Source organism: Gracilinanus agilis, chromosome 2 (genome assembly GCF_016433145.1).
Source record: "Gracilinanus agilis isolate LMUSP501 chromosome 2, AgileGrace, whole genome shotgun sequence".
NCBI classification, from domain to species: Eukaryota; Metazoa; Chordata; class Mammalia; order Didelphimorphia; family Didelphidae; genus Gracilinanus; species Gracilinanus agilis.
The window spans coordinates 684,515,204-684,539,904 of record NC_058131.1 but is presented as its reverse complement, the minus strand read 5'-3'; the positions used below and the strand labels follow the sequence as shown (position 1 = coordinate 684,539,904).

General features: G+C 37.4%; 1 protein-coding gene across 2 annotated transcripts in view; it reads right to left on the bottom strand.

Moving 5' to 3' along the window:
- Positions 1-24,701, bottom strand: part of CRTC3 (CREB regulated transcription coactivator 3) — a 107,509-nt gene that overhangs the window by 41,017 nt on the left and 41,791 nt on the right. For both annotated transcript variants that reach the window (XM_044659144.1, XM_044659145.1), the window contains exon 3: positions 6,824-6,943. In XM_044659144.1, coding sequence (XP_044515079.1) covers positions 6,824-6,943 — 120 coding nt within the window. The remainder of the gene's footprint in view (positions 1-6,823; positions 6,944-24,701) is intronic.

Here is a 24,701-nt window from a genome sequence, read left to right as displayed (position 1 = left end):
TCCATAAAAGTCAATTTTGATTTGAGATTATTCTTAATTGAGGATTGATAATAGTTCAATCCTCTGGCAACCATCTTTAATATATTGAACCCCTTATTCACCCTTACAAAGCCAAGCAACAACAAAATAACAACTGAGAAACCATTAAAAGAGAATTCTTTCTAAATGTATGCAAAAGGACAAGGGTGAAAGAAGTCAAATAAAAGTGAGAGAACCAGGCCTGAAACATCATGAACTTAAAACTCGCAACACCCTGTCTACAAAAAAGTCAGTGTTATTTTATCTTATTTTTTAAAAATGGGACTAAATTACAAAATGTGAGGGCAACAAAAGGGGGAGAGAGGAAGAAGATAAAGGGAAAGGTGATATACCTCAATCAAGTTAAAGGCAAACAACAAAGGGAAAATACCTTCTGTAAGACAATCTACAGCAGAATGAAGGAGGAGGCAAGGGGAAAGGGCTGAAAAAAGAAGGAAAGGAAAAGGATTCTGATTTCAGGGTGGGGAGAGGTACCACTGATGAATGATTCTTTGGGAGAATAAAATTATTTTTATAGAGGGAGAAAGAGCTCTTACTCTAGGGATTTACTTATAGAGATTAGGTGCTTAGAGATCAGTCACTGAGATCCTGCAGAGAACTGATATTCAGAAGAGTGGAAAGGCACAGACCTGGGGAAAAGGTTTTGGGACAAATGAAAAACAAAATGACCAAGGGAAAGACAAAGGTCAATGATGAACTATACAATCAGGGACATAGAAAGACTCTTTTCATGGGGTACTATCATCTCTAAGACCATCAGAAATTGGTATTTCTAATAACAGAAAAGAAGGCACTGGTGGCAAAATCTATAAGCTAACAACAGAAACTGCTTAGAAGAGAAAGCCCAAATAGTTATCCCAAAAGTTTTAATTCCATGAAAAATAAAGAAGGTCTGGGGTAGCTCAGTGGCTCAGTGAATAGAGAGCCAGGCCTAAAGATGGGAGGTCCTGAGTTAAAATCTGAACTCAGATACTTCATAGTTATGTGACCCTGGGAAAGTCATTTTATCCCCATTGCTTTGTCTTTACTGCTCTTCTTTCTCAGAACCAATACACAGTAGGTAGAGGTTAAAAATAAAGGACTAAATAAGTTTAAGTGCTATGAATCAAAGTCTAGAATAGAAAGAAAGAGGAATAACAGTAAATAAAGGAATTTTTTTAATGAACAAAATGAAGGGGAGGAAGGGAAATTCTATTTGACTATTTAACTGACAGAAAAAAAGGGGAGAAAAGTTAAATAACTAGATAAGTGTAAGAAAAAAGGGACTTTTAATTAAAACTCCAAAACTAAGGAAGGAGTTAACAAAAGGCGGGGGAATATTAAGTGTAAAGAAAAGAGCTAGAGATGATAGGGGTCCCATAAATAAATTTAAGCTTAAATAACTGAAGATTTATTTCTTCAGTTATTTCAGAAATATACGAAGAGTTATAAATGGTACTGTGTTCATAGAAAAAAAGGGGGGGAGAAAAATCACAATCTGGGGGGCAAATGTTAGCAACAAATAGAAAAAAATATAAATTTAACTCTCATAACTTTAAATGTAAATGGATTAAGCAATACAATAAAATGAAAAAGAGAGCCTGAATAAGAAAACCAGACTCCACAATCTGAGGCTTACAAGAAACATATCTAAAAAATAAAACATAAACAGAACTGAAATAAGGGGCTGCAAAAGAAGATTTACTATGTATGACATGAATCCAAAAAAGCAAGAGTTACAATTTTGCTATCAGATAAAGGAAAACCAAATATTCCAAACATAAAGAGGGAATATTTTGCTGAAAGGAACCATAGACAACAAACCAATATAAATTTTAAATTAATACATTCCAAATGATTTAGCCCCTAAATTTATAAAGAAAACATTAACTATACTACAAGAATACAATAACAGAATACTGAGAGGAAATTTTGTTGTCTTCAGTTCTAGATAAGTCTAACAAAAAGATTAAATAAGAGCAAAAGTAGAGAACTGAAAACAATGCTATAGAAACTAAAGCTAAAGGAAATTTCTCAGAACTATAGGGAACTCTGACAAATTTTTTTCATGTAGTAGGGCACAGAACTATTGCAAACAAATGTAAAGAGGCAGAAAGGGCAAATATACCTTTTATAGACCACAACATAGTAATCAGTTCAGAGACCATAAACGAAAGCTACAGACCCAAATAGAAAACTTAACAATGAAATGCTAAATAATAATCTGGTTAAAGAACAAATCATAGAAGCAATGATTATGTGAAAGAAAATTATGATGGACAGCAGGCTAAAATTTCTGAGATACAGCTAATGTAGTTCCTCGGGGAGAAAAAAAAAACATCCTCACATATACAATAACAAAATTTAAAAAGAAAGGATTAATGAACTGAATACGTATTTTAAAAAATTAAAAAGTCAACAAATAAGCAAACCTAAAACAAGTATAAAAAGTTGATATTAAAAATTAAGGGGGGGGGGCAGCTGGGTAGCTCAGTGGATTGAGAGTCAGGCCTAGAGACGGGAGGTCCTAGGTTCAAATCTGGCCTCAGAAACTTCCTGGCTGTGTGACCCTGGGCAAGTCACTTGACCCCCATTGCCCACCCTTACCACTCTTTCACCTAGGAGCCAATACACAGAAGTTAAGGGTTTAAAAAAAATTAAGGGAGGGTAGAAAATAAAATCAACAAAATAGCAAAGGTGAAATCACAAAAAAGTAGAAGAAATAAATAGTATCAGAAAATATTATACACAGGTGTTGATAACAAAACTGAGGACACAAAAGAAATAAAGGAATATCTTAAAAAACCCAGTCTCAGAAAAGGAAATAGAAACCAGCTATAAAGAAACTATCAGAGGAAAAAAAATTTGCTGGTCTTAATAATTCTATTAAACTTCTGAAGAACAATTAGTATCCACACACCATAAATTATTCTCAAAATGTAAGAAAGAAAGCACTTTGCCAGATTCTTTTTACAAAACGAATACAATCTTAATACCTAAAGCAGAGAAAGATAACATATAAAAGGAAAACTAGAGCAATATCATTAATGAATATTGATTCAAAATATTAAGTAAAAATTTGTCAAATAGATTACAGTGATTTAACCAAGAAATAATTCATTATGACCAAGTTGGATTTATACCAGTGTGAAAGGGAATTTTTGTTCCCTTTGTTTATTTTAAGTTAATCAATCAAGAATTTAAAGCATCCCTACTTAACACTTAGTTAGTCACTAACAAAGATAGGTCACACCCTAATAGGCCACAAGCACTCCCCACACCCCAGCCCCCCACCTGCAATGCTAGGCAAATTGAATGACTATGATTAATTCCTGAGATGTGACAAGGAGAGCTGATCAGTGGAGAAAATATATAAGCAGGAGCCTAAGAGAGATTCAGGGTCTTCATTCTTGGGCTCTTCATTCTTGGTGAAATCCACTGAATGAGAAATGGCTAAATAAATACAGAGAAGCAAGAAAAGACCTATAGCAACTGATAGAAAATGCAGTAAAAAGAGTTGAGAAATCAATATGCACAATGATTAAAACAATTTATTTGGAAAGGTCAACCACATACACAAAATTAAAAGTCAAAGTTGCAAAATTATAAAGAACAAGCATAACTTAAAATAAGAAGTATGAGAGGATGCTCCCAATCCAACACTATTGTTATATATTGCACAGGTTTTTGGTCTTTTTCAATATATTAATCAGTTGTGCCAATTTGTCCTTCTGTATTTAAAAGACATACTTTTTAGTAAGTGGATTAGCTCTCTAGGAGTAGGAGGGATTCTGGGGAAAACTACAATTCTGCAAAAAACAAAAGATATCAAGATATGGAAGTTCCCTGAAGGCAGAGTCTATTTTGTTATTTTGCTTTTTTTTGTATTCTCAGCATTTTAGTACAGCAGTGGTTACATATCAAACACCTGACAAATGCTTATTGATTGATTTAAAGATGGAACTGGAAGGAAAATAGGCAAAAACTGAAAATATCTGTAAAGATGCTTCTCTTTTCATCATGAAGTATAGTGGAAACACCACATTTGGAATTTAGCATCAGTTCGTATATGTTAAATGGGGAAACAGAAATGGAACTAAAAACAACAACAAAGAGTAGATGGACGAGGCTAGATATGGAGCTATATAAGAAGTGACCATTTTTTCTTAATAAAACCCTTATCTTCCATCTTAGAGTCAATACTGTGTATTGGCTCCAAGGCAGAAGAATGGTAAGGGTAGGCAATGGGGTTCAAGTGACTTGTCCAGGGTCACACAGCTGGGAAAAGTGCCTGAGGCCAAATTTGAACCTAGGACTCCCATCTCTAGGCCTGGTTCTCAATCCACTGAGCTACCCAGCTGCCCCCAAGAAGTGACAATTTTAAGGACACTGAGGTTGGGAAAGATGGGAAAAAAATCTTGGACCTTGGTGTATACAAAACAAATTGACTAAATAAATATTATCCCACAGTTAAATTTTTTTATTTAAAAAATCTTGGTGTTTGTAATTTTTTAAATTTTGTTGCTACTTGTTTCTCTTTCTTAGACATACCATGTTTTAATAATGGGTACTTTTATTTAACAGGCTTACCTTTCAGACTTATGGATAAGGGAAGAATTTATGATCAAACAAGACAGAGAAAACATAAAATAAGGAAATGGATAATTCTGATTACATCAAATAAAAAAGGTTTTGTACAAACAAAACTAAATTTTTTTTTGTACAAACTAAAATTAGATGGGAAATTATTACAAATGTCTCTGGTAAAGGCCTTATTTCTCAAATATAGAGAACAGAGTCAAATTTATAAAAATACAAATCATTCCCCAAATGATAAATGGCAAAAGGATATGAATTGGCAGTTCTCAGATAAATTAAAACTATCTATAGTCATATGAAAAAAATGATCCAAATCAGTCTTCATTAGAGAAATGCAAATTAAAACAACCTCACATCTATCAAATTGGCTAACATGATCAAAAGGGAAAATGATCAATGTTGAAGGGGATATGGGAAAATTGGGACACTGATGTGTTGTTGGTGGAATTGTTCATTGATAAAACCATTCTGGAGAGCAATCTGGAATCATACTCAAAGGGCCATAAAACTGTGCATACCTTTTGGCCCAGCAATATCACTAGGTCTCTATCCCAAAGTGATGAGAGATAGGGGAAAAGGAACTAATATTTTTAGTAGCTCTTTTTGTAGTGGCAAAGAATTGGAAACTGAGAAGGTGTTCATCAATTGAGGAATGGCTGAACAAGTTGTGGCATATGTTTATAATAGAATATTATTTTTCCATAAGAAATGACAAACAGGATCAGTTCAGAAAAATCTGGACAGATATATGAACTGAGACAAATTTAAGTGGGCAGAACTAGGAGAACAGGGTATACAGTTAACAGAAATATTGTATGATAATAACTGTGAAGGACTAAATTATCAATAGCAAAACAAGTTCCCAAAACATAACTCCGAGGGATTCATGATAAGAAATGCTATCTACAGTCAAAGAAGGAACTGTTGGAATCTGATTGCAGAACAAAACCTTCTTTCACTTTATTTCCTTCATTTGTATTTTATTATGTGTGTGATATGTGTTTTCTATAATGGTATGTGGAATATGGAAACATACCGCATGAAAGCACATCCGACTATTTATCACCTCAGAGAGGAGGGAAGGAAGGAGAGAATCTGAATTGCTAAATGTCAGAAAACAATTGTCCAAAATTGTTTCTACATGTAACTGGGAAAAAAAAGATAAAAGAAAGTTTAAAAAAAGAAGTATAATTGCCATCAAATTATTTGGCTGTTGCTTGTGCATACACATTTTACTCCTCCCTTACTTTGGTATGCCTAACCAATTGGTTCAGAGATATTATCTAAGACACTAATACTTGACTAAAAGAAGCTGTAATAGTGGCCAGGAGGAAAATAGACTTTTCAGGGCTAGTTTTGCAAATGCTAAACTATAAGATGACAGCAAATATCTCAATAAGCTGTTAGGTAGTAATTAGCAAAGAAGACTGGCTTCCATTCTGCTGGGGAGGGGGCAAGCAGTATGATACAAACAAGATTCACATTCTAGTTTTACTGTATTCTTTAGTTTTAAATTACTTTAAAATATTTAAGCATATAATATGTATATTTTGCCCCAAAACAACTATTTTGTTATGCTGAGTTTTGGCATATTTGAATATGCCAATATTGAATACAATACAACAGGGAATGAGAAAAAGGCCAGAAAGCCCATTAAAAAACAAAAACCTGGCATATATCATGATTCTATGTGAAAAAGGTGTTGTAGATAAGTATATCACACAGTATAAGAAAGGGATTGCTAAGTATGGAGGGTTGAATAGAATTTGAAATGCAGGGATTCATAGGGGCAGCAGACAAGAAACAGCTTCCAAGGAGGCAGACCTATCAAGGAAAGTGGCACTGTCAAGAGGTACCAAACATGCAATGAATTCCAAGTAGGCTGATGGAGTTTTAGTACTCAAGAGACGGAAGCTTCCAAGATAAATACACTAGGAACAATGTTCTTAAATCCAGCTTAAGACAGGTGTGTTCACACGAGCAGTACAACAAAAGGACTTATGACCGCTCATTCTAGTGAAGAATATGGTTGCTGTCTACCCTAATTTTTTTGTGCCTCTCATAGCTGACAGGTTTGCCACTTATTTCAATTGTCTCAGATAACACACTAATAATGACAACTGAAAACCAAAGGTATATATATGATAGTTAAACAGTCAGGTAATCTCAAAGTTAATTCTCAATTACTGGCAACAAAAAAGGATATCTGTCTTCCTGGTTTATCCCCAGGTCTTCGGTGCAAGGGGTGAAAGCGATTCCGGGAGACTCTTTCCACAAGCCCATGATGACGTGTTCCTCGAATATTATCAACCTGGTGAAATGATGGCTGCAAAGAAAAAGAAAGAGAAATTAAGTCTATAACTACATAAAGAAAGTCAGTGTTGGTAATTACCACCCTGCCTCCCAACTCAGGCTCCAGAAAACATAAAGTAACACAAGATGCTACTCATCTTCTGATGAGAAGACAGGTGATAGACTAAGGGTGCAGAATGAGATATTTCTTTTGGTCATGGCAATACAATAATTTCTTTTGCTTGACTACTTAATTACTAAAATGTAAGCATTCTGTTTTTATTTCTTTTTCAGTGGCGGGGGAGGTGTAGAGGAAGAAAATGGATTTATAACTCTATGGAAATCCAAAAGGAAGTGTAGCTTGAAAATAGAAGTAGTTTCATGATTTTAGATGAATTTTGAATGATAAATTTAAAATATTACAAGAATATTTGGATTTAATCTTGATTCTCCAAAATAGCTTGAGATTTTTGGAGACATCCTCAACTTATTTCCAAGAAAGAGTAGAAATCTGAATTTGAAGTCCTTTACCACTAAAAACCAAAAAGGCTACTTAAAGTAAATTATGAAAAAAAATTGAATAGGAATAAATAGTCTGAAGAACTTATTTCATTGTTAATAACAGAAAATTTTTTTTAGATTAGGAAACATCAGATTAATGGCATAATTTGGCACCAAAGGCAACAGAGTAGAGTAACAAACCATCTAGTATATGCCCTACAAGAAGGCATAGTTCAAAGGATAGTTTTTCTTGGAATTGATTTTTAGAAGAAAGATTATTCTTTGAGGAGATCTTTAAGAGGAAATTCATTCTTTCTTGGAGTTGATTTTTAAGTGATAGGAAAGGGTCGTTTTTCTAATTTTACTTTTTCTAATATTAATTTTTTTTTGCATTTTTGCATGGCTGTTAGTCATGGAACACTACAGTCTACAAACAATCAATACAAGAAGCATTAAACTGAAACTGCTCTCTGCAAAGTTGCCAGGGATCACTTAATTCTTATTTTCAGGGAGTTCATTTTGGGTAAAGTTTACCACTTTCTGTTCTAAGGAATTCTCTTCAATTCTTTAACTTTGGAAGTAGTTTTCTATCTTTCTTTCTTTAAATCTCTTGTTTATTTTTTCCAAGGTATTCATGTAGTCCCTACAGAAAATCTGTTTTTTTCCTTTAGGTCTCTGCAAGCCATTGTCACCACAGAGTACACCTTCTTCCTATTCTTAGACAAGGTCTGGGAGTGGTTCTATTTGTCAGATCTGACTGACAGAGGTCCAACCTGAGGCTGAGACAGAGTTTAGTCTGTCACTATTATGCCTTGATAAAGAGACCATTAAGGTATAAGAGAACCATTCCCAGGCCATGTCTAAATCTGACTCTCTCCACATAGATCCTCCTGAGAGTAGAATTCAAGGAGGACACGTGTCATCTCCTCATATGTGAACATAAGCAGTTTATCCTTGCTTAATCCTTTATCATTGTTCATTTGTGTTTACTTTTCTATGTTTCTTTTTACTTCTTTGTTTGAACTTCAAATTTTCTCTGCAGCTATGGTTTTTTCTTCAGGAATGCTTGAAGTTCTCTTTTCATTAAAGGTCCCTTTTCCTTGTAACATTATACTGTGTTTTTCCTCTATAAGTTATTTTTGGCTATAAGTCTATATCCTTTGCCTTCTGGAATATTATATTCCAAATTCTCTTCTATTTTATAGTAATACCTGCTAAATTGTATATGACTGTGCCTTAATACTTGAATTCTTTCCTTTTAGCTACATGCAATACTTTTTTAAATTTGATCTGAAAGCTCTGGTTTCTGGCTACGATGTTCCTGGGAGTTTTCATTTTGGGGTTTTTAGAAAGCAGCTCTGGATTTTTAAATTCCCATTTTGCCCTCTGGTTCTAAAAGATCTGGACAATTTTCTAAGATTTCTTGAAATAGGTTGTCCTAGGCTCTTTTTTCTCCCTCAATCTATTTTCTAGGTCAATTATTTTTGCTATGAGACCTTATTTTTTTCCACCTATATTTCAGCCTTTTAACTTTGCTTTAATATTTCTCGTTGCTTCATGAAGGCATTGGCTTTGGTTTGGTTCATTCTAATTTCCACAGGGTTTATTGTTTGAGCAAGGTTTTGTACCTTTTGTGCCAACATGAAAATTCCCTTTCCAATTCTCCCATTTTTATAAAATATTTACTTTCTTTTAAAAAACTCTTCCTTCATCTCTTCCAAGAATTCTAGCTGTGTTTTTCTCTGAGAATTTGCTTGTAGATGTTTTAGAATCATTCTCTTTTGCATCTGTTTCTTCAGTGGGCCTGCTACCATAATAGCTCTTTATGGTGTGTTTTTGTTTGTTTGTTTGTTTTTTAATTTGCCCATTCTTCCAGCCTACTTTCTTGACTTCCAACTTGATATCAGAGTTGTGTTCTGCTACACTTCTATAGGAATGTCTAAGCTAGTCCTATTGGCTGCTTTCTTAGAAACTGAATGCTGGATTATTCCAGGATCTCAGGTACAGCCTGGTGACTTGCATGCCTTCCATTCTCCCAAAGTAATACCATCCAGAGCAAAGTCTGTTTGTTGCCCCACTGGACTGAGCTCTATAAGTTCCAGACCTGGGTTTGGGTCTTGGTAAAAGTAGGTGAGGTGTGGGAGCAGCTGGGTGGCTCAGTGGATTGAGAGTCAGGCCTAGAGACTGGAGGTCCTAGGTTCAAATCTGACCTCAAACACTTCCCAGCTGTGTGATCCTGGACAAGTCACTTGACCCCCATTGCCCACCCTTACCACTCTTCTACCTTGGAGCCAAGACACAATATTGGCTCCAAGACGGAAGGTAAGGGTTTAAAAAAAAAAGTAGACTGGGATTGAATTTACTGGAAATCTCTTTTAATTCAATGGCAGTACTATAGGCTTCCAACTGGTCTGAGATTCCTGCCTTGTAGGCTGGGTCAGATATTAGAAATGAGACACTGCTCCAAGTATAGGTTTGAGTCAAACAGTTTCTGCTTGCTTTTGAACTTCTTCCTATCTCAGTACACACCACAGAGCCCTGTGGTAGAGACCTAGTATAGTTTTGGAACCTTTTCTTGCCTTGTGCATAGCTCTGTCATGACTACCATGTTCCATTCGCAGTTGTCTTCTTTTTTTTTTTTTTTTTAAACCCTCACCTTCCATCTTGGAGTCAATATTGTGTATTGGCTCCAAGGCAGAAGAGTGGTAAGGGCTAGGCAATGGGGGTCAAGTGACTTGCTCAGGGTCACTCAGCTAGGAAGAAGTGTCTGAGGCCAAATTTGAACCCAGGACTTCCTGTCTCTGTGCCTGGCTCTCAATCCACTGAACCACCCAGCCGCTCCCTGTTGTGTTCTTTTATCACCCAGTTCCCAGTGTCTTAGGAACACCCTGTCTACCTCCCTATACCTAGCCAAAGGGCTCATTGTAACTTTTCTATTTCCACATAAGGATTCAGACTGATGCATTTTTTAGACCTCCTTGGAAGAGTCCGTGCACAAGATCTCACCACACTGCTTCCTCTGCAATCTACTTTCAAGTATTTCTGATGAAAAGGCCAGTATTGAGTTGGAACTTTGAAATGTAAATGTAAGAATCCAGAGAAACCAAAAAAGGTAAATTTAAATAATGATAGGGGGCTGTATGGTGACAGAGCACTAACATTCTAATATAGAGAAAAGAAGCAAGTGTTTTTTTCAGAATTTTGTCATCTTTGGTGGTTAGTAAGGTAGCTATAAAAGGAAAATAGAGGTTCTAGGGGTAAAAGGAGAAACTTGCTATTTCTCATATTTGGGGTGAATGAGAATATACAAACATGGAGGAAAAGGAAGTGGACATCAGAAGAACTTAACTCAACTAAAATCAACAAGGGAAGGTTGAACACACATTTTCTACACATTTTGGTGTAGATCTACATCAAACTAAACCAGCAAAAAAAGTACTGAGAAGGAGGATGATAACTAGCTGAGAAGGATTAGTCATAAGCAGGACAAACTTTCTGATCCTTGAGGAGGGATTAAAAGAAGGAGAAAAAAAAAGAACTAGAATCTGAAGGCATATCCTGGAACCATGGTAGTGAACCTATGGCACACATGTCAAAGGGGGAATAGGAACTTGGAGCCCTCTCTGTGGCCACATGTGCCATTATCCCAGCACAGTTTGCCAGTTTGCCATTAGAAGGTCAGAGGGACACAGGGCTGGGCTGCTCCTTTCCTCCTCTCCATGGGCTCCTGAGGATATTTCTCCTATCACTTGCCCCTCTAAAAGGTTTGCCATCACTGTCCTAGAATGATTCTTAGACAATTTGGAAATGGCTGAACAAATGGAAGTATATTAATGTAATGGAGTATTATTGCACTGGAAGGCTCTCCCTCCTCCATTCCAACCTGACCTCGTTGGCTTCCTTTAAGTCTCAACTAAAATCTCATTTTTTCCAGGAAGCATTTCTCAACCTTACTTAATTCTAGTGCCTTCCCTCTGTTAATTACTTCCTATTTATCCTGTATATATTTGTCTGTATATTATCTCCCTTTAGATTTAGTTCCTCGAAGTCAGGGTCTGTTGTTTGTCTCTTTATATCTCCAGTACTTTATATCTCCAGGATAGCGACTAGCACATGATAGGCTAATGTTTATTATTACTGATTGAAGGAAATGGCACATGCAAAAAATTTTCAGAATATCCTGGAAAATATGAACAGATATAAAGTGAAATGTATAGGACCAAAAGAATAAATTATTCAAGAATGACAATACCGTATGCAAAGAAAAACAACTGTGAAAGATTTCAAGAGTTTTAATCAAAGCAATGACCAATTGTGTCTTCAGTGGATCTATAATGAATCATGTTACTCACCTTCCGAGAGGTGTCAGATACAAGGTGAAGAAAAGAGGTATTTGGACATAGCCATTGTTTGGATTTGTTTTGTTTGACTATATTTATTTGTTACAAGAGATTTTTTTACCCTTTGCTTTTTCTCAGTTAATAGGTAAGAGGTCAGACACACAGAGGCATGTGAATAGCAATAGTAAGACCACAAAAAAGGGCATTTGAAATATTTTTTTTTAAGTGCACAGAAGAGAACAGAAGGGAGTTCAGAATAAAGCATCAATAAAGGTGGTTTTGAAATTTTCATCATACACTTTTTTTTTTTTGTATTTTAAACCCTTAACTTCTGTGTATTGACTGGTAGGTGGAAGAGTGGTAAGGGTAGGCAATGGGGGTCAAGTGACTTGCCCAGGGTCACACAGCTGGGAAGTGTCTGAGGCCGGATTTGAACCTAGGACCTCCCATCTCTAGGCCTGGCTCTCAATCCACTGAGCTACCCAGCTGCCCCATCATACACTTTTTAAAAAAGCAAATATTGCAAAATTGATATTGAGTTTTATACTGAATACTCTTCATATTTTGTTGCTCATGTAGAAATGTTCTTTTTGTGTTAATTTTGAGAATTCTTAAAAAATTAAAATTATAGTAGTGGGAGATAAATTGGAGAAATAGGAGATCGATATTGAAAAGATGTGGATGACCAACTAAGTATCTTGAATTGTATTATATTTTGATGAAAACTATAGATGTCTTACATTTGTACAGTACACTACTGTACAGGAGGAGATAAGGAGTCTACTGTAAAAACAGTCTAGGTGAGAATGCTAGTGGCCTAGAGAATAAGAAGGAAATTACAGATTCAAAAAAACCAGTGGACAGAATTTAGTGGTTAATAGAACGTGGAAGGAGAAAAAGAGATAATTTCAGAGTTTTGAGCTTAGATAAATACTACTGACATAAACAGAGAAATTAGAAGGAACGGTTAGTTTTGTACTTTAGTTTTATTTTAGAGATGTTGACTTTGGGATGATGATGAGACTAATTGGAAAAATGGGCACTAAAATTTAACAGAAGGGTCTACAAGACTGAAGAGTCAAAGAATCTCAGAGTTAGAAAGGAACTTATGTTACCTAATTGTAATAGTTAAAAAAGGCGTGTGGTTGCCAAATTTTAATAATTACAATTAAAATTATGAGGCTGTTAGTAGCTTTAGTAGCTTTATTACAGCAAAGTAGAGATAGTAAAGAGAGGGAAATATAGGAAAGAGGTAGGAAGCAGTTTAGCTAAATACCCTAATTGCCGATCCAATGAAATCCAGCTCACCCTCCCAAAAGGGTTCCAATCTCCAGCCAGAAGAGAAGGAGAGTCTCAGCCTTCAGAGCAAGAGTGTGTTGAGCAAGAGTCTCCAGCAAGAGTCCAAATTCCAGAGAGTGAATGGGAATCAGAGTGCCCCACTTTGTGCTGGGTCTCACCTTATAAACATTTTTCTCCACCCACTAGTTCTCCCACTTTACATCTCAGGAACTAATCATAGTTCCTTAATTTGTCTGGCCCTGCCCTGGGAGGCAGTGCTTGTGGGATCAATTGCCTGTCTCACTGGTTTCAATTTCCTTTCTATGAGGGTATGTCTGTACTTGCAATCAATGCTAAAGGATCTTCAAGTTTCTGACTGATTACATTAAAGAAAACAAAGGGAGAATAATTCCCTTTTCACATAAAACAACCTATATCTGAACAGGCAGTAATGAATTGCTCTGTCAGCAGAAATGAAAACAAAGAGCATTACGACTGAAGATTTTATCTAATAAGCTATGACTGTCATTTTCCTCTAACACCAATCAACCACTTTGATTGGCTGGTGATGATATGTGTGAGTATATATTTTTAAAAATCATAAACTGATCAGCATCATTCTCCACACCAGTAAACCTTCAACATATGTACTTTCTTACTTCCCTTTGGTTCTTGTTTTTCATTAAGAATATCATAGAATGGAGATCCTGGTTCCGGGTTAAGATGGCGGCAGAGTAAGAAGCAGCTCTTAACCTCTCCTGACCGAAACACACAAAACTCCTCAAGGGGACATAAAAACAAGACCAGACGAACGGAGGAACCCCACAACAGGGCACAGCGTGGAAGGTACGTGGAATCGAGACATTTCCAGGCTATAAAGGGCTCTCACTAAATCGCGGGCTGAGCAACCACCCCACCCCCACCCCCTCCACACACAAAATCTATAGCTCTGAAGCCAGCTAAAAAGAAATAGAGCAAGTTTGGGGCACCCATCGAGTCATTGGCAGCTCCGGGGCCTGTTCCTGAGAGCTGCAAGATTTAGGACCCCAATAAGCCAGAGAACGCAAGCGAAATCTGAGCGCGAGGGCAGAGAGTGGACGCCCAGCGCAGAGCGCACAGGCACTGGCGGAGGCGTGGGTGGAGGCAGACACAGCCAGGAACTAAAGTTCTGAAAACCTGAGTGGGGAACCAGTGCAGACAGGTATACGACTGTGGAAGCAGCACCCTGAGACTTGTAAAGGAACCTCCTGCAGAGGATCAAGAAAGGGGGTCCACCAGGGGGCTTGACCTTGGAAAAAACCAGAACTCAGACCTCAGGAGCCAATAGACCGCGGACAGACACTGAGCGCGAGGATAAACCTGAGAAGCTGCTGGGCTAATGATGGCTACTCAGTCTCAGGAAACTCAGAAGAGAAAGAATAACAACAAGAAAAAGAAGCCTTTAACACTCGACAACTTTTACACAGAGAAAATCCAGACAACTGAGCAAACAGAGGAGGAGAACAAACAAGCATCCGGATCCTCCTCAAATAAGGAAAACTCTTCACAAGCTATGGAAGAGTTCAAAACTGAGATTTTGAGGAAAATGGAAGAGATCTGGCAAGAAAATAACTGTTTAAAAGGTAAAATCTTGCAATTGAACACCAGAAATGACCAGATTGAAAAGGAATACCAGAAGATTATGGCCGAAAACCAGAAGATTATGGCCGAAAACCGAAAGATTATAGCCGAAAATCAATCCCTAAAGGCTAGAATTGAGCAATTGGAAGCTAATGATCTCTCAAGACAACAAGAACAAATAAAACAAAGTCAAAAGACTGAAAAAATAGAAGGAAACATGAAATATCTCAATGAGAGAGTGACAGACCAAGAAAACCGGTCTAGAAGAGACAATTTGAGAATAATTGGTCTTCCAGAAAAACCAGAAATTAATAGAAACCTGGACTCCGTACTAAAAGAAATTATTCAGCAAAATTGCCCTGAAGTCCTACAAGAGGGCAATATAGACATCGAAAGGATTCATAGAACACCCACTACATTCGACCCAGAGAAGAAATCGGTTAGAAATATTATTGCCAAATTCAAAAGCTTTCAAGCAAAAGAAAAAATCTTACAAGAAGCCAGAAAGAGACAATTCAAATATCAAGGAGCACCAATCAGGATCACACAGGATCTGGCAGCCTCCACGCTAAAAAAATATCATAGAATGTAAGAGTATCACATTAAAGAATTTTGTTCAAGTCCTAGCTTTAACACTTATTAGTATGTGCTCACAGGTAAATTCCTTAATTTCTCTGAACCTCCATTTATAAAATGAAGATAAACTTACTTAAATTAAATCTGTCAAAAAGTTGTTGTAAAAAAAGTAAGCCTAAAAATGCTATAAAAATATAAGTCATTATTTTCAAATGAGCCCTTGATCCCCTTAGGGCACTACTCTAACAATCATCTCTCCAATTCTCTCATCTCTCATCTACTTACAAAATAATGCAAGTCACTCCAATTCTGGAAAAGCTTCTTTTTACTGTTGTATCCAACTCTGAGATACTATTCTTCCTTTTTTCTCAATACTTTCACTATTAAACTTCTTGAAAAGTTTTCTTTACCAGGTGCCTTAATTTCTGCATTACTCATTCTCTCCTCAACTCCATACCTTCTAATTTGGAAGGCAGAAGAAAACTTCACCATTATACTGAAATTGCTCTCATAAAGAACATTAATATATTACTAAAAACTGCTCCCTAAGATCTCAAATTGGTTCCCTAAATCCACAAGTCTTTTTAGTCTTTATTCTATCCAACCTTTCTGCTGACACTACTGACCAAGCACTTTGTTAGATACCCTCTCCTTCCTTGACTTCAGAGATATCATACTCTTCTGGTTCTTCTATCTCTCTAGGGATTTTTTAAATCTCTTTCCTAGACTCCTCTGTCCTTGGTTCTCTGCTCTCTCTACAATGACTTCTTTAACAATCTCATGTACTTTCATAGCTTCAACTGCCACCACTGTGGAGAAAACTCAAATCTGTATTTCTAGCTTTGATTCTGATCTGTATTCAGATCCTCAACTTTAATTCCCTTTAAAACACTTCCACTTTGATAAGGCAGCTAAGTGGTCCAGTGGATAGAGCACTGGGCATGGAATCAGGAAGGTATTAATTCAAATCCAGCCTTAGTTATTTACTATTTGTGTGACTGGGTAAAGTCACTTAATCTCTTGTTCATCTCAGTTTCTTCAACAGTAAAATGGGGATAATAGTAACATTTACCTCTCAGGGCTGTTGTGAGGATTAAGTGAAATAATAACTATAACACAGTGCCTGTAGTAAGTGCTACATAAATGTTAGTTGCTATTACTCATGTCCCACCAGCACCTTAAATTTAATATGTCCAGAATCATGTTCCTTCCTCTGCTCCAAACATATTCTTCCTTTTGATTTGACTATTTCTCTCTATGGCACTTATCATTTATCCAGTGCTCTACATTATGTAACTCTGAGGTTATCTTTAATTTGCTTCTCCTCATTTTCTAAATCCAAACATTTACCAAGTCTTATTGATTTTTACTTTTGCAAATTTTTTCACATCTGTTCATTCCTCTTTATTTCTATGTCTAAAAAAAAGCCTAGAAATTCATGCTGATCAGCAATTAGAATTGCTCCCTAAGAGATCTTCTGAACTGTTCAAGTTGATAACAGTGGTTTGGGGACTTAAGGTTAAGTTTTCACAAAAGAATCAGATAGGTAAGAAACCTTTATGACCTATTTTAATTCACACAAAGGTCAGTTTAAAGTCCAACTTGGGGTACTCCAGGGAAAAAGTGAGGGCCCTCAAGCAACTTACTAGAATAATGGCTATAACAGTCTTCAGGGAAAGAGAGACATGATAGTTCAAGAGGCCACCTAACTCCTCATCTCCTCCACACAAGGGCCATGCACTTCACAGGAAGATGGCAAGCTCTAGTTCAGGAACATCCAATGGATTCCCATCTCTAAAGTCTTAAAAAAAAGTAGGGAAATGCTGAGAAATAGCAGGCAAATACCATCCTGTATAAGAATAGGGCTTAAAGGTTTCAGAAAAAAGCACAAAAATGATGGGAGACATCAAAGCAGATGCAATCAGCCATAAGGAAGGTATTGGGAATTTTAAATTTCAACTCTCAGTCCAGTGAGGCAGCACATAGCTCAGGAGATAAGGTACAGTAGGCCTCCAGTTAGTAAGGCCTGAGTTCAAATTCACTCTCAGAAATTCACTAGCTTCCGGGTTAAGATGGAGGCAGAGTAAAAAGCAGCTGCTTAACCTCTCCTTACCCACACATATAGGACTCCTCAAGAGGACATAAAAACAAATCCGGACAAACGAAGGGACCCCACAACAGGGCGCAGCATTGAAAGTATGTGGGATCGAGGCATTTCCATGCTATAAGGGGGTGAAACAGCTCTCACTTGTAAGTGTTAAAATTAATATTCAATGCCTCCAAAGTATGATATTTATAAGGATTTTATTAAAAGCATAGGAAAAGAGTCCCAACTCATCCTTACCACGCCGCCTCGCCATCACCACACCCACAACAACCATATCAAAAACAGCCCGGGAAACCCGCAACCAATAGGAAAAAGCTTAAGGAATTATGAGTATGGTGAAAGGGAGTTTGGGTAATGTAGTTTAAAGAGGTACAAGGTCTTTTCAACTTTACATTCCCCCCTGTGATCCTTTGGGAGACAAGTCTCCCCAATGGATCATAAAAACATAATCAAATTAAAGTTTACAATAATTCAGAGATAAAAGGGAAATAAAAGGGAGAAAGAACAAAACCAATGTTTGGTGCATTGACAAAAGCCATTTAGGGGGCAGTCCCCTTTTCTGGCATAAAGTGTCCATTCAAAATAAATACATTGAACCCCTCCAAAGTTCAAATTCTCCATGTCTCGAAATTCACTCTGGATCTTTTGGTGCAGTGTGTGGTCTCTGCATGCATCTTCATGGTGTCTTTTGGATTCTGGGAGGTAGTCTTCTGTTCTAAATTAGGGTCAAATTCAAGTCCAAATTTACAGAAATAACATAGTCCCCCAGGAGAACAACTTTACATTTCCCCCCTGAGGAAAATACAGGGATACACATGGGAATCACACAGGAATACATGGTCAAGGCACAAGGTATATGAATCAATTCTCGAAACATCAAAAAGTCCAAAGAAAAATAAAAAGGAAAAAAGAAAAAAAATAACCTCTGAGGAAAATACAGGATATTAAAAAAAATGTGAAAGGAAAAAATTCTAGGAACAAGAAAAAAGGAAAAAATTCACAAATCAAAGCAGGTTCCTATAGCAATCCATATCCCATAAGCTTTGCAACAACAATCTCTCACTAACCCAATTTAGCAGCCTGGACTACAGTAAGTTGTCACATCATGAAAGAAATGGAAAAAGGAAACTAGAACTTGAGACAAATGGGAAATAGCATTTCCCGGTGCAATACTTTTCTTCACTTTCAGAGATAATGGAGCCAGAATAATTCGATGTCGAGTACTTGATATCAAGTGTGGTACAAGGAAGTCCTACGTCTTAACATATGCTAAGTGTCTCAACCTCGAGTCTCACACAGGATCAAGTCTTTGTGTAGAATGTCATCAATCCCTGTAGGATTAGTTTGATTTCTTTCCTTTATGTGCTCATTTGCACTTCGCAGGTCAAAAACTCTGTGCTCCTTTGTGGTCCGATTTTCCTTGGATTAGACATAGTCATCGAGCAAAAGTCTCATAATAATTAAAAAACTAGTGGCAGGTTTCTATAGTCCAAAACTTTTTTTGGGGGGGTGTAAATTTATATGCTAGGCAAATGGACATCTTAGCTTATTTTTATTGCAAAAATCAAAACAGTCAAGAGTCTATTTAATGCTGGTGATGTATTTCAAATATAAAAAAAATGAGAGAAAAGAAAAAAATCAAATACTGTATTGAACATGTAGGAAGAAAAAAAACGAACAAATAAAAAAATGTGTAGTTTTACATAATCACAGAGGTAAAGAATAGAGGTTAATTTTCAAGAAATAAGATTCATTCCCTCCTTAACTTGCCATGATCCACAGTGTGAGTGCAAATGGGGTAGACAAAGTGATGTGGGTGCAAATGAGGCATATAAAGCAATAATACATCCAAGAAAGTACAAAAGGAATGACAAAAGGCATAAAATGTTTTGAAAGGCACATCAGGTCAATATAGGTCACTAATACGGATATTTTGTTGTGAGGTAGTATATGTATTGTTCAAGTACAAGGATCAATCAAATAAAGTGCAACAAAATAGTGCGAAATCCAGCAATAGAGCATTCTTATCACAATAGTCAAATACAATCAATAGTCAAATATAATAGGTACAGGTAATACTACTTAGTACAGAGAATTATTCATTATCAATAGAGGGTACTTGTTTCACATGACTGCAATAAATCCATGAGTCCCTCTCCCCAATTTGAATGGCTGTTGGTGTAGTTAATAGGACCTGAAATGGTCCATCATAAGCAGGTTCAGTTGACCCAGTACATTTGAAATTCTGTATGTACACACTATCACCTGGGTTCAAATCATGAAGTGAGAAGTCTAAGGGGCCTGCTTGAACAGCAGCTCCAGAGTCATGGAGTTCTCACAATTTTGTTTGTAATTGTCTAATATAAGTGGCAATGGTTGTATCCCCTCCTAACAATGAAGTATAGGCAGGCTTGAATGGTTGTGCCTGAATAGGTGGATGTCCAAATAACATCTCAAATGGTGAGATGTGTAAATCACCTCTGGGTCTGCTTCTGAGATAAAATAAGGTCAGAGGTAGAATTTCAGGCCATTTTAAATGAGTATCCATGCATAATTTGCCAATCATAGTTTTAAGTTCCTTATTCATCCTTTCAACTTGGCCAGAGCTCTGGGGATGATATGGTGTATGAAATTTAGGAGTTATCCCCAAACATGAATAAATTTGTGATAAGACTGAGTTAGTAAAGTGAGTTCCTCTATCAGAATCAATACGTGCTGGCAGGCCAAAACAAGGAATAATCTCTTTCAAAAGGATTTTGGCAACAAAAGCTGCTGTGGCCTGAGCCGTAGGAAAAGCTTCAGGCCACCTGGTCAGTTGATCGACTATGACCAGACAAAATTTATAGTGTCCAGCTTTTGGCATAGAGATAAAATCAAGATGCAAATATTCAAATGGTGTATAAGCTAAAGATGTCCACCAAAGGCTTTTTCTCGAAAAGTCTGTTGATTAAAGGCCTGGCAGGAGGGACAAGCTGTACATATTTTGGAGGCAATTGTAGTTATTCCAGGTGCTATCCATACTCTTTTAACAGAGTCTACAATGCCTTGGGTACGAAAATGACCGTGTTTATGGATGAAATGACAAATTTGGTTATAGAAAACCCTAGGGAGCAGGGGCTTGCCTTCACATGACACCCATACTCCATTTATCTGTTTTGCTTTAAATCTCTACTTCCATTTTCCCACTTCCTTGTCATTATAGGAAAGGGATAGATCCAAATTGTCAGTAATTGTTAGTGGCATAATTAACTCAGGTCCTTCTAAGGTTGCTACTTTGGCTGCAACATCTGCTCGATCATTTCCCCTGGAGACAGAGTCAGTGCCACCTGTGTGTGCAAAGCAGTGAACAACAGCTATGGCTTCAGGGAGCTGGATGGTAGAAAGAAGTTCAATGATAAGGTTTACATTGGCAATACACTTTCCAACTGATGTTAAGAATCCCCTTTGAAGCCATAACATGCCGACCTCATGACATATGCCAAATGCGTAATGGAAGTCTGTGTAAATTGTGACCCTTTTGTTCTGTGCAATGATACAAGCCTATTTTAAAGCTGTGAGTTCTGCACCTTGTGCACTTACACGTGAGAGTAAGGAAGCTGACCATAGAGTATCCAATTCTGTAACTATTGCAGCTCCTGAATAGCGCACACCCTCTCTCATAAAAGAAGAACCATGTGCAAATAATATAAAATCAGGATTACCCAAAGGGGTGTCCAGTAAATCACTACGAGGTTTATCAACAGTGGACACCAAAGATGTACAATCATGTAAAGGTTCTCCAGAAATCGGCAAATCAGGGACTGAGGTTGCAGGATTAAGAGCTCCACAGCGTTTTAATGTGATATGTTCATGATTCAATAGGGTTATCTCATATCTCGTAATCCTTTGTTCAGTAAATGCCTGAGTTCAATGTCTTAATAACAATGCCTCTACCTCGTGCAGGCACATTACGGTCAGAGGGCATCCTAGTACCAAATCAGCAGATTTTTGTCACTAATAAAGCTGTGGCAGCTACTCCTCTAAGGCATGTTGGTCTCCTGCAGCTACTGGGTCCAGCTGTGCTGAATAATAGGCTACTGGGTGTTGATCAGGTCCCAACAGTTGAGTTAGAACACCTGAAGCTACTCCTTTCCTTTCATAGACATATAAAGTAAATGGTTTGTCATAATTTGGGATACCAAGAGCAGGGGCAGACAGGATAGCATGTTTTAAATTTGAAAGAGCTGTTCAGTGTTTCTTTTCCAATTTAAGTGGTTCAGGGACTGTGTTTTTTGTGAGTGCCACAAGGGACTTAGTGATATCCCCATAGCAAGGGATCCGCTGCTGACAAAATCCTGTCGCTCCAAGTATTGCCCTCAATTGTTTTTTAGTGGTAGGATCACTTAAGTTTTGGAAACTTTCAATATGTTGTGGAGAAATTAAACGGGACCCAGCAGTTAAAGCCTAAATATTGCACTTTTGGGAGACACCACTAAACCTTTTCTTTTGAGATTTTGTGGCCTCTTTTATGTAATTCTAAAAGATGTTTACTATCTTCTTGACATGTGGTGGCATCTGGTGAGGCCAAGAGTAAATCATTTACATATTTAATTAACTTGCTGTTTTTAAATGTTATATTATCTGTATCTTGGCTCAAAATCTGTGCAAAAAGGGTGGGACTTTCGACATACCTTTGGGGCAAACGTGCCCATGTCCATTGGGAACCTTTCCAGGTGAAAACAAAGATATGTCTGGAATCCTCATGTATAGGTATGGAAAAGAAGGCTGAGCACAAGTCTATTACTGTAAAGTATGTAGCTGTGCTAGGAATAGAAGAAATGATAGTATTTATATTGTAAACTACAGGGTGTCTCTTTATAACATGATTGTTCACTGCCCTCAAATCCTGGACAAATCAATAGAGATGCTTGCCATCAGGCCCCAATTTTGGCTTTTTAACAGGCAGGATTGGCGTATTGTATTCAGATTTACAGGGAATTATGATGCCTTGGTCAATTAGTGAATTTATCACTGGGGTAATGCCCTCTACTGCCTCCTTCAAGAGAGGATACTGAGGAATGGAAGGAGGTGGGCTAGATTTTGTTTTAATTTGAACAGGTACAGCTGATTTAATTATGCCAACATCAGAAGGTGATGTGGCCCAGAGAGACTCAGGTATATCTGTTGGGATTTCAAAAGTGGGAGACCCCTTTATCACATGACTATCTGAAAGGAGCACAGGGAGCAAAGTTAAGGATTCCTCAGGCAATTCCAGTGACATAGAGCCATCTGGAGAGCAATTTATTATGGCTCTAAGCTTGCATAAAAGATCTCTCCCCAGCAAGTTTATAGGGGAGCCAGGCATCAATAGGAAGGAATGCTCCACATTTAGGGGCCCTACAGCTACTGTTCTAGGGGAGAGCTTTGGAAACATCTGGGGTTTTCCTGACACCCCCACTATACTTATTGATCCTATGGAATTGCAATATGGGTCTGGTGTACTCTTCAATACAGATCTGGAAGCTCCAGTGTCCACAAGACAGTCATAATAGGCGTTACCAACCTTTAATGTTACATAGGGCTTGTCAGTATGGGGGGGGGGGCAGTAGATGGGGACAATGGGCAGTAAGGCATCAGGGTCTGGAAAATCAAAGGTTGTATGCTTTGATCCCTGTGCCTCAACCCCCCCCTCCCCCCAGACACCTTCATAATCTTTGGGTAGACCCTTGGGCTCCTCCTTGAGGGGCTATAGCACCCTGGGTGGTTCGGGCCTGAGATCCACTCAAGATATACTGCTCTGGAGTCATGTGGTATGAGTTATCAATTGCCTGATCCATATACCTAGATCTGTTACTAGACCTAAAGTCACGATTCCTGAAATCATTGTTTCCATAATCATTATTATTTCTATAATTTCTATAATATTATTTCTATAATTGTTATTACTTCTATAATCATAATTATGTCTAAAGTTGTAATTTCTGAAGTTATTATTTCTAGATGCTTGATTCCAAGTCCTATAGTTCAATAATATATGACCTCTTTTCCCACAGAAATGGCATATAAGGGGCTTAAAGTTAGATTCTTGGAGAGGGGCAATTGCCATTGGTTGAGTAGCAAACTCTTGTAGTCGTTTTTCAACTCTATCACTTACAGAGTCCTTTAAAGAGTCTAATCTGTTATTAAACATGTCCATATTCTTTTTAAATATGTCCAATAAACTATTACTCTCTCCCTGTTTCTCTTTATGGTTGTTAAAGACATAAACAGCAGTTCTCCTTAACTCATTAAGGTCCATTTTGGGCAATGTAGGGCAATTTGTTTTAAAATGATCTAGGATCTATGAGAGTTATGGACAAATTGTTCCTTTATTAGCCTTACATCCTTTTCAATAAAAAGGTCAAGTTCCATGTATCTATTTCCCATTTCAATGAGCCTGTCCATGAATTGGGAGGGTGTCTCATCAACAAACTGTATAATACATTTAAATTTGGTCCAGGTCTGAGGTCTCTCAGCACATGCTTGCATTGCTCTTAGAAGTCTACCCCTAGCAAGACATAAGTCTGAATAGTCTTTGCGGTCATTATACTGCCAGTTAGGATCTTCAGATGGCCAGCATACTGCATTGCATCCTCGGGGTTTGTTAGCATGGGAGATAATTTTAGTCCTTTCCTGTTCTGTTAGGAAAGCCCGGAGCAATTTTCTGCACCTTTATAAGAGGGGTAATAGTCATAGAAAATATCATCAAATTTTTTTATTATTGTCAAAGGTTCCTCTGTGAAAGACGGACAATTTTCTTGGAAAACCTTTATATCCTGGCTCGTGAAAGGCTTGTGTTGTTTCAGTGTGACCACATCCCCTATTGTGGACACTTCCCTTAAGGGAAAAAGGCCTGCACAGGAATTGTTTACTGACTATGGGTAGGCCATGTTAGCCAGGAATTGCAGAGCATGAGCAAATTGGTTTAGAGTGCGAGAGAGGAGTTTATGCACCTGAGATATAGTATAGGGGCCTGGTATTCCTATATTAGAGGAAACAGGTTTTCAAAAATCAGGCCTGTTTTGGGGAGAATCCTCTTCTGTTGTTTGAGCTTGTAAGTGATGCACTATCTGGTTCAATTGAACTTGTATGTGACCTGTGTAAATGGAATTAATATCTGCCAATTCATAGTCAAAACCCTACTCATCCTAGGCATAGAAATGACGTAATTCCACACATGACAATAAGTAACAAATCAAGAATAAGAAAGGGCAGTCCAAAATCAGTGTAGAGACTGCCATTTGTCCACTTGAATTAGAGGTAGACCCACAGGAAGTGACGAAAGACACTATCTCTTTAAGTATGTTGGTTACTTCCTGTGGAGGCAGTTCTCTCTCTCCCTCTCTCCCTCC